This window comes from Anomaloglossus baeobatrachus, chromosome 4 (genome assembly GCF_048569485.1).
Source record: "Anomaloglossus baeobatrachus isolate aAnoBae1 chromosome 4, aAnoBae1.hap1, whole genome shotgun sequence".
NCBI lineage: Eukaryota > Metazoa > Chordata > Amphibia > Anura > Aromobatidae > Anomaloglossus > Anomaloglossus baeobatrachus.
This window is the reverse complement of record NC_134356.1, coordinates 23,743,477-23,759,307: the sequence shown is the minus strand read 5'-3', so window position 1 is coordinate 23,759,307 and position 15,831 is coordinate 23,743,477. Positions and strand designations below refer to the sequence as shown.

The following is a 15,831-nucleotide window of genomic DNA, read 5'->3' as shown; positions in this document are numbered from 1 at the left end:
GTCTCATTCAGACGTCGTTTATTTGCGTACATGTTCTATACGTGGTTTTCACAGATAGCACTGGTACGTATTATAGTCTTTACAGATGGTCACATGTCCATACATTTTTGTAGACCAAGTTGTGCCGCCCCGGAGGCCTCTGATGTCACGGTGGTGGCTCCGAGCAGCGATGTGGCCCTACCGGGTGCGAGCAACAGGCTTTTTGTAATGGGTAGTGAAAATAATATTTAAAAATGGGATAAAGAAAAGAAAATAAAGAGTTTGTGACGCCAGTTGGGATGTTTGGCTGCGGTATGGCCGGGCACTGCTGGTGGCCCCAGGAGTTAGGTGGTGATGCTTAGTGCCAGAGGGTTGTCCTCTTGGCCCTACAACTATGGCTGGTTCCTGGGGGATGTGTTGTGGGAGGTATGGGCACAGCAGAGAATGATTCAGCCATAGACAGGACAGGGAGCTTTTACCTTTTACTGAAGCTCTGTAGGGTGTTATCACAGCATATAATGATGGGGGTTCTTCCTGCCCTGATGAGAGTTGGTTCCTCTGCTGTTTAGTGATGGTGTACTTTCCCTCTGCCACTATTTCCCTACCTGGGAGTAGGTATCTTGGTAACCTGGGATTCCCAAGACAAGAACAATCTGGACTGATTATCCCTTCTGGCGAGCAGGTGACTGGAGTCCTGAAGGAAGACTCTCTATTTCTTCTAGAAACTTCCAGACTCACACATGCCACTATACATCCAGAAGTTCACTGCCCCTTGTAATAAGGCTGCAGTCTCTCAGTTTTGTCACCGACCTTGAAGGCATCGGTGACCTAGGGACTGATGCCCCTGACAGGTGTAGCCGCCCCTCCAGAGGTTTTTAGAAATCACCTCAGGACAGGACGTCTCCTCAGTGCACTCCTCACTTCACCTCACACGTCACTAACTGACATTTTACCTCAGAGGTAAGCTCCTCCCATTTTTCCTTTTAGGCCTCTGCCTCGAGCATTGGTTTTCTCTCAAGGGAATAACCCCAGTAATGGAGCGTGTGTCAAATGTCTTTTGTAATGCATACAATTAGAAGCCATATGCAGATTATGCTGGAGAAGCATCGGTGGCTGCTCAATGCACTTTTAACGGCTTCTTGGTGAGATATTGATTGTGTAAAGCTCATTATAACACACTGAGGTCAAACGTCTTTCATAGTGCATAAGATTACAGAACTACAACTCCCAGCATGCCCTCTGTATCCTTTGTCCAAGTACACTGAACAAAAATATAAACGCAACACTTTTGTTTTTGTTCCCATTTATCGTGAGCTGAACTGAAAAATCTAAGACTTTTTCTATGGACACAAAAGGGCTTTTTCTAGAGAAAATGGTTCACAAATTTGCCTAAATCTGTGTATGAGCATTTCTCCTCTGCCAAAATAATCTATCCACCACAGGTGTGGCATATCCAGATGCTGACTAGACAGCATGATTATTGCACAGGTGTGCCTTAGGCCGATCAGCATGATTATTGCACAGGTGTGCCTTAGGCTGACCACAATAATAGACCACTCTAAGGCTGGAGTCACACTTGTGAGAGACTCACGCGAGTCTCACATCACATCACCCGACATGGCCTGCAGCTCTCCGGACAGGAGAATCTCATCTGCAAAGAAATACATGCAGCTGACCCGCTCCCGTCAGGAGAGTGTGTGGCCATGCCGGGTGATGCGATGTGAGACTCGCGCGAGTCTCTCACAAGTGTGACTCCAGCCTAAAATGTGAAGTTTTATCACACAGCACAATGCTACAGACATCACAAGTTTTGAGGGAGTGTGGAACTGTCATGCTGACGGCAGGAATGTCCACCATTGCTGTTGCCTGTGATTTGAATGTTCATTTCTCTACAATTCCCCTTGTCAAAATATGGCTGAATTGTAGTTTTTTAATATCTCCACAGAGTTTCACATAAGCAATGCTAAAGGTACACTGGTAAAAAGACTAGAATGGAATACACAGAGATACAGTATGTATATAAGCTTGAAGGTAGCAAATAGTAGGTCCAAGCTACAAAATATAAAGTGGCATGTGTGTATATATATATATATATATATATATATACACACCGTGTTTTTCCAAAAATAAGACACTGTCTTATATTTTTTTTGCCCCCCCCCCTTATAAATAAGGGCTTATTTTTGGAGGAGGTCTTATTCATGGAGAAACACGGTTGGGGGTAAGTTTACAAGCTTACAAGTTTAAAAGCAGACCCCCCCACTTCCCGGGAGACTCACACTCACCAGACTCGGACGTCTGCATGGCTCCCAGGTCCTCCCTGTGATCTCCGGTGGTGGCTGCATGCCGTTCTCCCCTGCTGCTGGCTGACACACTGACACACACAGCCCGATCGCAGACACACACAGCAAATCACACACACAGCAGATCGCAGGCACACACAGCCGATCGCGGGCACACACAGCCGATCGCGGGCACACACAGCCGATCGCGGGCACACACAGCCGATCGCAGGCACACACAGCCGATCGCAGGCACACACAGCCGATCACAGATACACACAGCCGATCGCAGGCACACACAGCCGATCGCAGGCACACACAGCTGATCACAAATACACACAGCCGATCACAGATACACACAGCCGAGCGCAGGCACACACAGCTGATCACAAATACACACAGTTGATCACAAATACACACAGCCGATCACAGATACACACAGCCGATCGCAGGCACACACAGCCGATCACAGATACACACAGCCGAACGCAGACACACACAGCCGATCACAGAAAAACACACAGCCAATCCCAGACACACACAGCAGATCACTGACACACAGCCGATCGCACACACACTCAGCCGATCGCACACATCACATCACATCCAGCGCTTACGGCCTCAGGGAATGATGAGAGCAAGTCACGTGTCCCGCCGCAGGTCCTGTTCATTGCGCTCCATTGCACTGCCTCTCAGGATTCTGCCGGCGAGAAGAGATCGGTGTCGCTGGATGAGGTGAGTGTGTATGTGATCCGATGTGTGTGCGATCCGATGTGTGTGCGATCCGATGTGTGTGCGATCCGATTTGTGTGCGATCCGATGTGTGTGCGATCCGATGTTTGTGTGTGTGATTTGATATTTGCGTGTGATCCGATGTTTGTGTGGGCGATCTGACTGTGTGTGCGATCTGATGTTTGTGAGATGAGGTGTGTGAGTGAGATCTGATTGTGTGTGTGTTTGTGTGAGAGATTTGATGAGTGCGGGTGTGTGATCACTGCAGGTCCTGCCGCTCAGCATCGGGTGAGTGTAATTGCCGGGTGCTGCTGTCTATAATGAAGTGTCCTGCAGTATTTGTAACCTTTTTTAGCTGCACGGACACTTCATTATTGATCCGGGACTAGGGCTTATTTTCGGGGGAGGGCTTATATTTAAGCCTTGCGCCGAAAATGCTGAAAATCCCTGCCAGGGCTTATTTTTGGGGAAGGGCTTATTTTTGGAAAAACCCGGTGTGTGTATATATATATATATATATATATATATATATATATAAAATGTATATGTATATATATATGTATGTATGAATAAAAACAAGCAATGGTAAAAACCTAGAATAGCTATTAAGTCCAAAAAGTCCACTAATGTGTCCACTTGTGTGAATGTTGCAAAGGGGGGGAGTAATTGCAGGTACTCAAACCATGTTAGCTCCTCAGATGAGGACGTCCGCCCATGTAGATCCGGACTGGCAGACGCTGTGTGCATAGTGGAAGTGAAGCCTCTAGTCTGTGATGCGATCTGATCAGTGGTGCATGTTGCTGGCACATCTGTCAGTGTGTGATGACGTCAATACACAACAGAGTCATGGAGTGGAGAAAAACCCAATATGTTTTTAGAGGAATGCAGTCCTCCTTTCTAAAAAAAAACAAAAACAAAGGAAAAAACCTACCTTTAAGGCTAGCTTCACACTTGCGTTGAACGGCATCCGTTGCATTGCGTTATGTGACGGATGCAACGGATGTGTTGCATTTAGTGGCGCAACGGATGGAATTTTTAATTTTTTTTTCTTCTTTACAGTTTTACCGGCGGCAGACTATTGTGAACGATCAGCTGATCGCTCACAGCAGCCGGTCGCCGGATGATCCGCTGATCGCTCACAGCAGCCGGCCACCAGATGATCAGCTGATCGTTCGGTCGCCGAGAATGTGTGCGGGGGGCGGGAGGCGAAGTGCGGGGTGGGTGGAGCCGAGCGGGGCCGTGGCGCTGAGGATGTCAGTGCCGCAGGGACTGCATCGCTGGGGACAGGTGAGTGTGTGGTGTGTGTGTGTGTGTGTACATGCGGACTGCGGGAGGGGGCGGAGCCGAGCGGGGGAAGTGTCGGGCTCCCTGCACACGTAGCCAGGGTAAATATCGGGTAACTAATCAAAGCACTTTGCTTGGTTACCCGATATTTACCTTGGTTTGGTTACCAGCGTACACCGCTTAGCGCTGGCTTCTTACACCCGTAGCCAGGGTAAATATCGGGTAACTAGGCAAAGCGCATTGCTTAGTAACCCGATGTGTACCCTGGTTACGAGTGCAGGGAGCCAGAGAGAGCATGCGCAGCGAAATCCTACGGATTGTGCTGCTCAAAAAACGTTACATGCTGTGTTCCTTCCGCCCGTCGGAAGCAACGCAGCGTCACCCAGCGGAAGCAACGCAGGTACTTCACTCGCAATCCATCGTCCACACAAGTTTATGGGAAGCAGCGGCATCCGTTAACGGGTTCCGCTGTTTTACAAAACGGCGGATTGCAACTGAAGGAAAACAACGCAAGTGTGAAAGTACCCTAAGCCCTATTTTGACAAGGACTACACCTCTATTAGCGCAGTATCATTATATTTTTTTTTATATATATATATATATATATATATATATATATATATATATATATACATACTTCAGTACGTTCACTGCCAAGCTCTGCAATAACCAAATTAAGATATTATACAGGCTGCTCAGGCAACATTTCCTGGCAACGTATGGCCTTAGAGGCTTCAAGGGTATGATTTATAGAGCAAGGGGAATGAAGCTGTTACATTATATATATTTAATTATTTAATCCAACCATTAGGCAGTGTTTACTAAAATATACAAAAGATAATACAAAGGGGAGAAAACAATACCGTATATATAGTTACATAAAAATAAAAGGAATAAACAAAAACAATTACTAGATCTAAGATCACAGGAATAGTGCAGATTTTTGTGGAGTGAAGCAGTCCAATTAGTAAACAGCGCAGCCTTGCAGCATGCTGAATCTCTCAGAATTGAACAATGGCTCTATATCAGAATCTGCTTTTACTACCGTGTTTCCCCGGAAGTAAGGCAGTGTCTTACATTCTTTTTACCCCCAAAAGTGCCACTATGTCTTACTTTCGGGGTATGTCTTATATTGGAAAAAATCCCACAGCAATCGCAGCAAGTCTCCATGCAATGTACCGTATGGGGACTTGCCGCGATTGCGCCCTAAGTGTACCGCAAGTTGAGGAAACTTAACCACCAGCGGCTGCACATGAGGGCACTGAGGCTGCGTGATTTTGTATGTTGTCCATGGTCCTGATGGACCACGGACAACATTACTGCAACATTTCAACATTTCTCGGTAGCCGAGCGTTCAGCTGAGCGCCCGACCGCCGGCATGTGTCAGCTCTCAGCTGAGCGCTTTGCCGCCGGCATGTCATGGCTCTCAGCTGAGCGCTTTGCCGCCGGCATGTCAGGGCGCTCAGCTGAGCGCTCGGCCGCCGTCATGTTAGGGCGCTCAGCTGAGCGCTTTGCCGCCGGTAAGTCAGGGCGCTCAGCTGATCGCTTTGCCGGCGGCATGTCAGGGCGCTCAGCTGAGCGCTCGGCCGCTATAACTGTACTGTAAAGAAGAAAAAAAATAAATAAATTTTTACTACGTCTTACTTTCGGGGTACGTCTTACATTAGCCGACCCCCCCCAAACCCTCACTACGTCTTACTATCGGGGAAACACGGTAGGTAATAGTCACACCCCTTGATGACCTGAGATGGTGGCTGTTAAATTGAATATGGCTCAGGTACCAAAAATTATGAGATCACCCATTTTAAGGATATGAACCCACCTGGAGGCCCCAGATCATAATTTTAGCTTTCTATAAAAATGAAACATGGCACATACAACGTTATCCATCTGGCCGATAGTAATTGAGAGGTGATGCACAGACCGCAAGTAAATTAGTAAGTGCGTTGTGTTCTCCGCTTTGTTACAACACTGAAAATACAGTATGTCTTACATAACTATAAGACCTACACCTGTCACACAAAAAAACAATATTCATAACTGGTATCTCATGTCAAAGTGTTTGACATTTTTCCTTTGCGGGAAGAAAAACTTGTTTGCCCAGGTGAGAAATGTGTCATTACACAGCCTGTTGTACATTACATGAAGTCCTATAGACAACTGCAGTATATCAAATAACATGTACCATAATATTCAAGTAGAGTAGAAACGCAAAAGACACGAATGCTACAGAAAGAATGTTTGCAATGCGATAAGGTAGAAACAAAGAATACAAAGTTCAGAATCCTGCTCCTAAGGAAAGAGCAGAATACGATGGAACATACCTTGACGATACTACGAACGTTTCATAACATAGGTGTTTATGCAAGATGTATGGCCAATAAAGATAAGATAACTGCAGCAATAAAGAAATGAAGCAAAGAACCACTTGTGCTGTGCTCAGGATCAGCTTTGCACAGGCTGCTGGTGAGTAAGGTGAGAGACTGTCACAGCCCCACGCGTATCGCCACGCAAGTGGCTTTCTTATGGGCAGAAGTTCTTGTATATCCTACAGGTTTTATCAAAGAAGATTTGTATAGCCGGGAAAAGAACAAATGAAGGTGTAGCCTGTGAGAGAAGTCTTCTACTGAAAATGGGCCGCTATGACGCAATCTTTGTTCCTTGTTCTATGCCACATGCTCCTTTGTGCCAAAGTAAACTCTGGAGTGTTTTAGGTGCCCTCCTTTAACTTTGCATTATATAGACATTAAAAGGAACCTGAAATGTAAAATAATGCTATTAACCTGTACATATGGGGTTAATCTGCAGGTTAATAGTCTTCTCAATCTGCCCAGCGCTGGCACTTTGAGGAAAATAACTTTATTTTTTACAGCGTTTGGCTTCCACTCATAGTGGAGACGAGGGAGAGTTCAGTCACTGATCAGTAACTGGAAGCCGAATGCTGCTGGGAGGAGTAAAGATCATTTCCTCCTGGCAGTGAGGCTCAAACTGCTGGCGATGGGCAGATTCAAAACACTAGTAACCTGCAGATTAACCCATAGCTGCAGTTTAAGGCCTAAGCCACACGGCATGAAAATCAATGCGAGTGGAGTGCGATAAAAAAAATCGCATTCCACTCGGACCAATATTAGCCTGTGTGTCAGCACCCATGAGCGATTATTTTCTAAGCCCTAATCGGAACGAGAAAACAATCGCAGCATGCTGCAACTGTTATGCGATTCTGTTTTCTCTCCCACTCATTCAAGTCTATGCGGCGAGAGAAAAATCGCACTGCACTCGCGGTACACCGGTGTACGGCGAGTGCAGGGCAAGAATGGCAAGGCGAGAATGACACTCGCAAGACACTCGGCTCTGCTGTAATACTAGCGTGAGTCGAGTGTCATGCAAGCGGATCGCGGTAATCCCCATGTGGCCCCGGCCTAATAGTGGCTTTTTCATGTGACAGTTTATCTTTAAATAATTAAATATATAGCTCTGCTAAGTGTATCACACATGATAGGATTACATACATAGCTCTGTAGACTGCATGACACATGATAGGATTAGATGCTCAGCAGAACATCACTGTGATGCATGTCATTGTGGTGATGATGAGCGCTTACCTGGTATTACTGTGATCTAAGCACTGCAATGATATGACTGCTCTGCTCAGATTACAGGAATTGCAAGTGAAAGAGGGAAATTGTAATGCAGTGCAAAACGCCTGGCTAAAATTAAAAATAAATTTAGGAGACAAAAAGTGGCAAAACAATCTTCATAAATGAATAAAAACTCACTTTATTTCTTTTCCATCAGGAACACACGGACAGGATAGTGGATATTCTGTTGATGCGTTTCGAACGCTCCACAATCTTAATCCTAATCGGCGTGTTGGAAACGCATGAACAGAACATTCACTATCCTGTCTGCGTGTTCCTAATGGAAAAGAAATAAAATCTTTTTATTCATCTATGAAGATTGTTTTATATTTGTTTGCTGAAATTTTGGTTTGTCTAATATCTCTGGAACTGGCGATGAAACTGTGGGTTTCTACCATATACGACAAAATGCCTTCTATTTCAATGAGATATTATAATTCCTTCTGTCTGCTAAAATAAAAATGACAGGCCCCAACAGCTCCGTTAATAAGTTCTAAACAATGAATTTCACTATTTAAATGTTATACATTTGAAAATAAACTTTTTAACAAAGTCCAAAATGTAAAAAAAAATACATTTTGTGACATATTCCCTATAAGAAACTTTACTGTAACTAACAACCCAGTTATTTATATGCAAACACAATGTAAGTCCTAAAAAATCATGAGATATTATATATGGGTACATTAAAGGGAACCTGTCACTAGATTTGGCGACTATAAGCAGCGGCCACCAGTGAGATCTTATATACAGTATTCTAGAAGGCTGTTTAAGGCCCCCTTCACACGCACGTGAAAAACACGTGCGTGTCTTACGTACCGTTTTTCGGGTCAGTTTTATGGATTTTATGTCCGTTTCTGCGGTACATGTGACATCCGTGTGATGGCGTATGCTCGCCGTGTGTGCGTGTGTAATGTCCGTGTGTGCGTGAGATACGTACGTGTAATGTCCGTGTGTTGTCCGTGTGAAATGTTCCGTGTGTGATGCACAATGTCGTTGCTACATGGCCGCAGACAGCAGACACAGACAGAGTCGTGCGATGAGAATGAACTCGGATGAACTTCACCCGACTTCATTGTCATACCACGGCTCTGTCTGTGTGTGGCATCCTGATCAGTGGACATCCGTGATGGAATCACCCTTGACCGCTAATCCCCTGAGTGACTGAAGTTAGCGTCACGATTAGCGTTGCTGTCACTCAGGTTACCCGCGGCTAGCTGGAGTCCTCCACCCGAGACCGCAACTCACCTGTGACTTCATCGCTGATCGCGCAGCTCACTTCAGTCACTTGGGTGACTCGCTGTCACAGATGGAGGATCCAGCGGTGGCCGCGAGTAACCTGAGTAATGTTATCGCTGATCGCGCGACTCACTTCAGTTGCTGCGTGGTGCTGGCAGGAGCGGCGGTGTTCTACTGCAGCTCTTGTCAGCTTCATGTAGCAGAGCTGAGAGCGTCGCGGGACCTCTGTGGATTACACCGGACATGGAGGGGTTTTTGGGGCTTAATAAAGTGGTGAACGAGGGTGTTTGTTATTGTTTACTATTTCAAATAAAGGATTTTTTGACTGTGTGTGTTTATTTACTTTAACTTACAGGTTAATCATGGAAGGTATCTCGAAGAGACGCCTGCCATGATTAATCTTGGACTTAGTGGCAGCTATGGGTTGCTGCCATTAACTCCTTATTACCCCGATTGCCACCGCACCAGGGCAATTCGGGATGAGTCGGGTACAGTCCCGGAACTGTCGCATCTAATGGATACGGCAATTCTGGGCGGCTGCTGGCTGATATTGTTAGGCTGGGGGGTTCCCCATAACGTGGATCTCCCCATCCTGAGAATACCAGCATTCAGCCATGTAGCTTTACCCTGGCTGGTATCCAAATTGGGGGGGACCGCACGTCATTTTTTTTCAATTATTTATTATTTTTTTTTACTGCTCGATATAGACCCGCCCACCGGCAGCTGTGATTGGTTGCAGGGAGACAGCTGTCACTCAGCGTGGGGGCGTATCTCCCTGCAACCAATCATAGGAGCCGGTGGGCGGGTAAAGCAAGGAATACGAGATTGAATAATGAGCGGCTGGCATTTTCAAAATAGTAAAAGACGCTGGAGCTTTTTTAACAGCTTTGCAGCGCCGCGCCGGTGATCGAGGATCGGAGAGTATGAGAGAGGGGGGGAGACCGACTGACAGACTGAGGGAGATTGACTGACATACACAGAAAAGAAAGAATGGCCAACATCGCTACAAAAAAAAGCACAAAACGGACATGGACCATACGGAGATGCATCCGTATCACGTACGTGTGCTCACGGACCCATTGAGTTAAATGGTTGCGTGTGTGCGTGTTCCGTGAGGAAAACGAACATGCATCGGTGTTTTACGGACAAACAAACGTATCACGCACACGGACACACGCACCGTATGGAATAACGCACGTGTAACTCCATACATTAATTAACATTGGCGTACGTGTGTCCGTGTCTCCGGTACGTGCAGGAACGGACCTAACACGTACCGGAGACACGTGCATGTGAAGGGGGCCTAAGGCTGTGAGCACACGCTGCGTTTTTTTTCACTTCATTTAATGCGTTTTTTGTTGCTAATTTTCAGAAATCTGGAAGGATATCCTGATGCCAGCAAAGTCTGTGAGAATTCTGAAGGGCTGTGCACAAATTCAGGCATTTTTCCATACAGATTTTGGTGTAGAAAAAATCTGTAGCATGTCAATTCTTTTTGCGTTTTTTCCTTAATTTTGACCATTGAAAGCAAAGAAAAAACGCATAAAAAAAAATGCGGCAAAAACGCTGAAAATCGTGTAAAAATGCACATTTATTTTTCTGCAGCGTTTTTCCTGCCAGAACATGCAGATTTGTGTGTAGATTGTCTGCAACCAAATTTGCAACGTGTGCACATTGCCTATAAGTGCCCAGACCATTCCGTATAATGTAAAAAAAATCTTTTATTATACTCACCGGTGGTCCGGTTTCAGGGGTGTCGCTGGCCTCCTCTCTTTCTTGTGATATTCGCCATCCTCCATTGCGTTCCTGCGCACGCGCACTTCTCTCTGCCCTGCTTAGGGCAGATCATAGTATTGTAGTGCAAATGCGCAGGCGGTCTTTGACCTTTCCCAGCGCAGAGCAGAGAGAAGTGTGCGTGCGCAGGAGTGCAATGGAGGACGGCTATTGCAACAAGAGAGGAGGCGTTGGACCGAGACCAATGATGCCCTTCGGACCAGACTGCAGTGCAGAGTATAATAAAAGCTGTTTTTTATGTTATACAGAGCAGCCTGGGCACTTATATATAATATTTTTTTACGGGCTTACTGGTGTTGGCCCAGCTTATAGGGGACACATTTGGTGACAGGTTCCCTTTAAGTGTCAGGGAGAAAGAATGTGCACCTGAGCTCTGCCCTGTATTCACAGGTTTAAACCGCCCATTGTTTCTAAGTATCAGAGAATTAGTTTCGTTTCTCTCTTCCTCCTTCCGTCAGCCATGGCTTCTGCCGATCTGAGAGACGAGCTGCTCTGCTCCATCTGTCTGAGCTCTTATACGGATCCTGTAATGCTGAGATGTGGACACAACTTCTGCCGGGTCTGTATTGATCAAGCGCTGGATACACAGGACAAGTCTCGAGTTTATTTCTGTCCTGACTGCAGAGAAAAGTTTCAGGAGCGGCCGGCGCTGATGAGGAACATAGCTCTGCGCAATGTAGCAGAACGTTTCCTGGATGCTCAGCAAGAACAAAAGAAGATCACCGGGATCTGCTGCACTTACTGTGTGGACTCTCCTGTACCTGCTGTTAGATCCTGTCTACACTGCGAGGCTTCTCTGTGTGAGAAACACCTGAGGGCTCACAGCAAATCACCAGAACACGTCTTATCTGATCCCAGCACTTCTCTGGAGAAAAGGAAATGTTCTGTCCATAAGAAGATTCTGGAATATTACTGCACTAAGGACGCTGCTTGTATCTGTGTGTCCTGCAGTTTGGCCGGAAAACATCGAAGACACCAGGTGGACATGCTGAAAGAGGCCTCAGAGAAGAAAAAGAAACTGCGAAATGTTCTCCACAAACTAATCAAAAAGAGACAGGAGACTGAGGTAAGAGCCCGGAGTCTGGAGGAACGCAGGAGAAAAGCTCAAGAAAAAGCAGCTGGAGAAGCTGAGAGAGTCATTGCCCTGTGTATAGACATCAGGAGACGGGTGGACGACCTGGAGAAGGAGGTCCTGAGTGAGATCTCCAGGCAGGAAAAGGAAGAGTCACTGTCACTGTCTGCTCTGATCCATCAGCTGGAGATAAAGAAGGACGAGCTGTCAAGGAAGATGAGGAACATTGAGGAGCTGTGTAACATGACTGATCCACTGCCCGTCTTACAGGAACCAGACACCGGGGACTTGTGTGATCCTGAGGAGGAGGGAGGTGATGAGGACACAGGGGGACATGATAAACAGCTCCATGATGGAGATGACCTGTCTGTGGCTAAGATCTCATACACATTACAGACTTTACGTGAGGTAATAACAGTTATAAGGACCGGGATCTATGTGGAGGGTCCTGCCGACATATTACTGGATGTAAACACAGCTGGCAATTATGTCCTTATATCAGACAACCTGAAAACTGTGACCTGGACACAAGAGGAGCAGAAACGTCCAGGAACAGCAGATAGTTTCCAGTACAATCGTGTGATGAGCAGGAGGGGATTTACCTCAGGACGCCATTACTGGGATGTGGAGATCAGTAGATCAGAGGGGTGGATTGTAGGGATGTGTTATCCCAGTATAGCCAGGAGGGGACGTCAGTCACTGATTGGATATAATAACAAGTCCTGGTGTTTGTGGAGATGTGACAATCGGTATTCTGTGAGACATGACAGTAAGGAGATCCGGTTATCTGACAAGATCTCCTGTGATAGAGTCAGGATCTGTCTGGATTATTGGGTTGGGCAGCTGTCCTTTTATGAGCTGTGTGACCCCATCAGACACTTACACACCTTCATTGCCACCTTCTCCGAGCCCCTTCATGCTGCATTATATGTATATGATGGTTCTATAAAGATATTAGGGGGTAAACAGTAATTGGGAGAAACCATCAATATGTAAGATATCCTGGCGGACACTGGAGACAGAACTAAGCTTTTAATTGGTAAATCATTGGCCAATAGGATGAATAAGATGGTGGGATACAGGTGATGTTCCTTACATGGATCTCACTCACTATGACTTGATGATATGGGTGTATGATCCCCTCTGCAGGTATATAGTGATATATGTCCAGTTGCTACTATATACTGGAGATTGAACATACTATAGAAAGAATACGGGAGTAATTATGCATTAGGCTAAAAATATACATTTTGTTTTAGAGAATTTTTATAAATTTAACTTTTATTAACATTATCAATAACACAGGAAACACCGTATTGTACAGAGTAAAGCACAATGTCAGAACACAAGCATTGTATCGAGGAATTGTTAGCAGATCAATTCCTAAAATATGGGGAGATACAAAACTCAAGACTGTATAAACAACGATGAGAACTGTAACCAACTGCTGTCGGAGGATCAACATAAAACCTTTTTATACTATATAACAAGGCCACCTTAGAGGAGTGAACAAAACCGGGGCCGTAATTCAAGTGTGAGTTGGCAGAATAGAAGATACTGAGTAAAACATGAACAAGAAAGAAAAAGAGAGAAAAGAAAGTCAGAGAAGAAAAAGGTGGGAGGGTTGGGGTCAAAAAGGGTAGGTGAATTTGACAGGATGGAGGGGAAGGTGGAGGGGGGGGGGGGTTGGGTTTCCAGACACTGACAGTGCAAGTTCAACCTGTCTCCAACAGTGAAATGTAATCATCAGATCCCTTAAACTCTGTCCAGTTATACCAGGTTCTACCAAACCGGTCTTGAGAGTTGTGAATGATGTAAGTGAGGTCTTCGAGCAACATCTTCTCGTTTATCCTGGCGAACCACATTGCCATCGTGGGAGGGTTATCTTTTTTCCACAAGAGAGGTATGCAAGCTCTGGCTGCCGTGATTAAGTGTCGTAGTAAGGAATTCTTGTACTTTTTCGTTGAGATGTCACAATGATGTAAAAGGACAAGGGCCGTATCCAGAGCGGTGGTCAAGCTAGTAACTTTATGTATAACTGTTTGTACATTCTCCCAAAACGGGGCAAGGCGCCTACATGACCAGAAAATATGCATCAGACTACCATCCTTCTCATCACATCTGCAACAGAGTGGGCTCACTTCTGGGAAGATTGAGTGCAGTCTAGTAGGAACTCTGTACCATCTGGTGAGCAACTTAAAACTCGCTTCCTGATTACGGGACGAGATAGAGGATCGACGGGTCAGAGAACATATCTTTTCCCATTGGGCCTCAGAAAACTGGATTTGAAGATCGTCCTCCCATTGTGATTGAAATTTGGTTTTAGTGTTCCCAGTGGGTGTGTTAATAAGATTATATGCCATAGAAAGGGTTTGTTTTAGAGAATTTAAAAATAAAATTATTCAGTGCACAAAACACAAACAAGGACTAGACTGGCAGAAGGACGACTAACGTAAGATCTTATGTTAAAATAATAGACACTGATTTTTAACCGATACCTTATGTCCAGTCCTTGTTTGTGTTTCGTGCACTGAATAATTTTGTTTTTTGTTTTTAAATTATCTCTAATAAAATGTATATTTTTAGCCTAATGCGTAATTACTTCTGTATTCTTTCTAGAGAATGTTCAATGTCATGTGGAGTTAGCACATAACAGATAATCTATGTGCAGATCTGGAAATTTCTGAGTTTGTTTATATACTGGAGATGATATACTCTGCTCATCTATTAACGATTCTGAAGTTGGTTTCTATTTTCTTATTGGGCAATTGTTTATTTTCTGGGGTTTTTTACAGGGTTTTTTTATATTATATTTATATTGAGGGATTTTAAATAATAACTGGGACAGGGAGGGGTCTGGGAACATGATAATTTTCTTTACAGGTTTAACAAGAAAAATAAAAAGTATCTAAATTTTTTTATAAAACCAGCACAAAAATGGGCATCAAAGTGGGCACCGATGTATGTTATTGAAAGGGTTAAATGACCTTGGGCCACTGATGTCACCCCACAGATTGTGATGCCCCACATCAAACTCAGGTCACTTCAGCCTGGCCCAATTAGGTTCTGAGCATCAGAACTGGCATCAAAGTGGACAGACAGCTGATTATAACAATTTCAATAAGTAACTGGTGTCTTTAAGGGGTTAAATGGTTTGGGCCAGAACCCATTTGGGCCAGGCTGAAGTGCCCTCAGTTTGATATGAGGCATCACTATGTATGTTAGGGTACGCTCACACGAGCGTATGACTCGGACCAATGTTATTCAATAAGGGAGAGCAGATGGTCAGCTTTTGTCTAAACTAGATTCTGGATGAGTGAAAAGTTGCAGCATGCTGCAATTGTCAGCGAGAAACATGTCACTCGCACCCATACAAGTCTATGGGTGCGAGTGAAAAATCGAACTACACGCGGATGACATCCGAGTGCAGTGCGATAATCGCATCAGCTGACAATGAAGCAGATGGAGAGATTAATCCCTCCCTCTCCTCTGCAGCTGTGATCCGATCACAGGATCGGATCATAGTATAATGACACTCAGCTCACGCTGGCAGCACAGGAGCAAAGGGTCATTATCATATTGCAGACGATAGACTCGCATCGTATGCCCTACGATCATGTGAATCCAGCCTAAAGGTGATGTGAGATCAGTGGCCCATGGTCATTTAACCCCTTTAAGACACCAGTTAGGCTATATGCGCATGTACATGCTGAAATTTCTGCAGCAATTTGACAGCACATGTGCGCTTCAAATCGCTGCAGAAACACTGCATAATGGATGCAGTGTGTTTGCAGAATAGATGCCAATTTCA

The 15,831-nt window shown here is 45.2% G+C and overlaps 1 protein-coding gene across 1 annotated transcript; it reads left to right on the top strand.

Annotated features, from left to right (window-relative positions):
- Positions 1 to 11,408: 11,408 nt before the first annotated feature.
- LOC142302274 (E3 ubiquitin/ISG15 ligase TRIM25-like) lies at positions 11,409 to 13,630 on the top strand. The gene has a single exon (XM_075343345.1). It carries the CDS (start codon positions 11,409 to 11,411, stop codon positions 12,990 to 12,992), a length of 1,584 nt encoding a protein of 527 aa, XP_075199460.1. The 3' UTR covers positions 12,993 to 13,630.
- Positions 13,631 to 15,831: the final 2,201 nt, after the last annotated feature.

Bases quoted from the DNA above. Each gene is read 5' to 3' on its own strand.
- LOC142302274 (XM_075343345.1), top strand. From the start codon at position 11,409: ATGGCTTCTGCCGATCTGAGAGACGAGCTGCTCTGCTCCATCTGTCTG.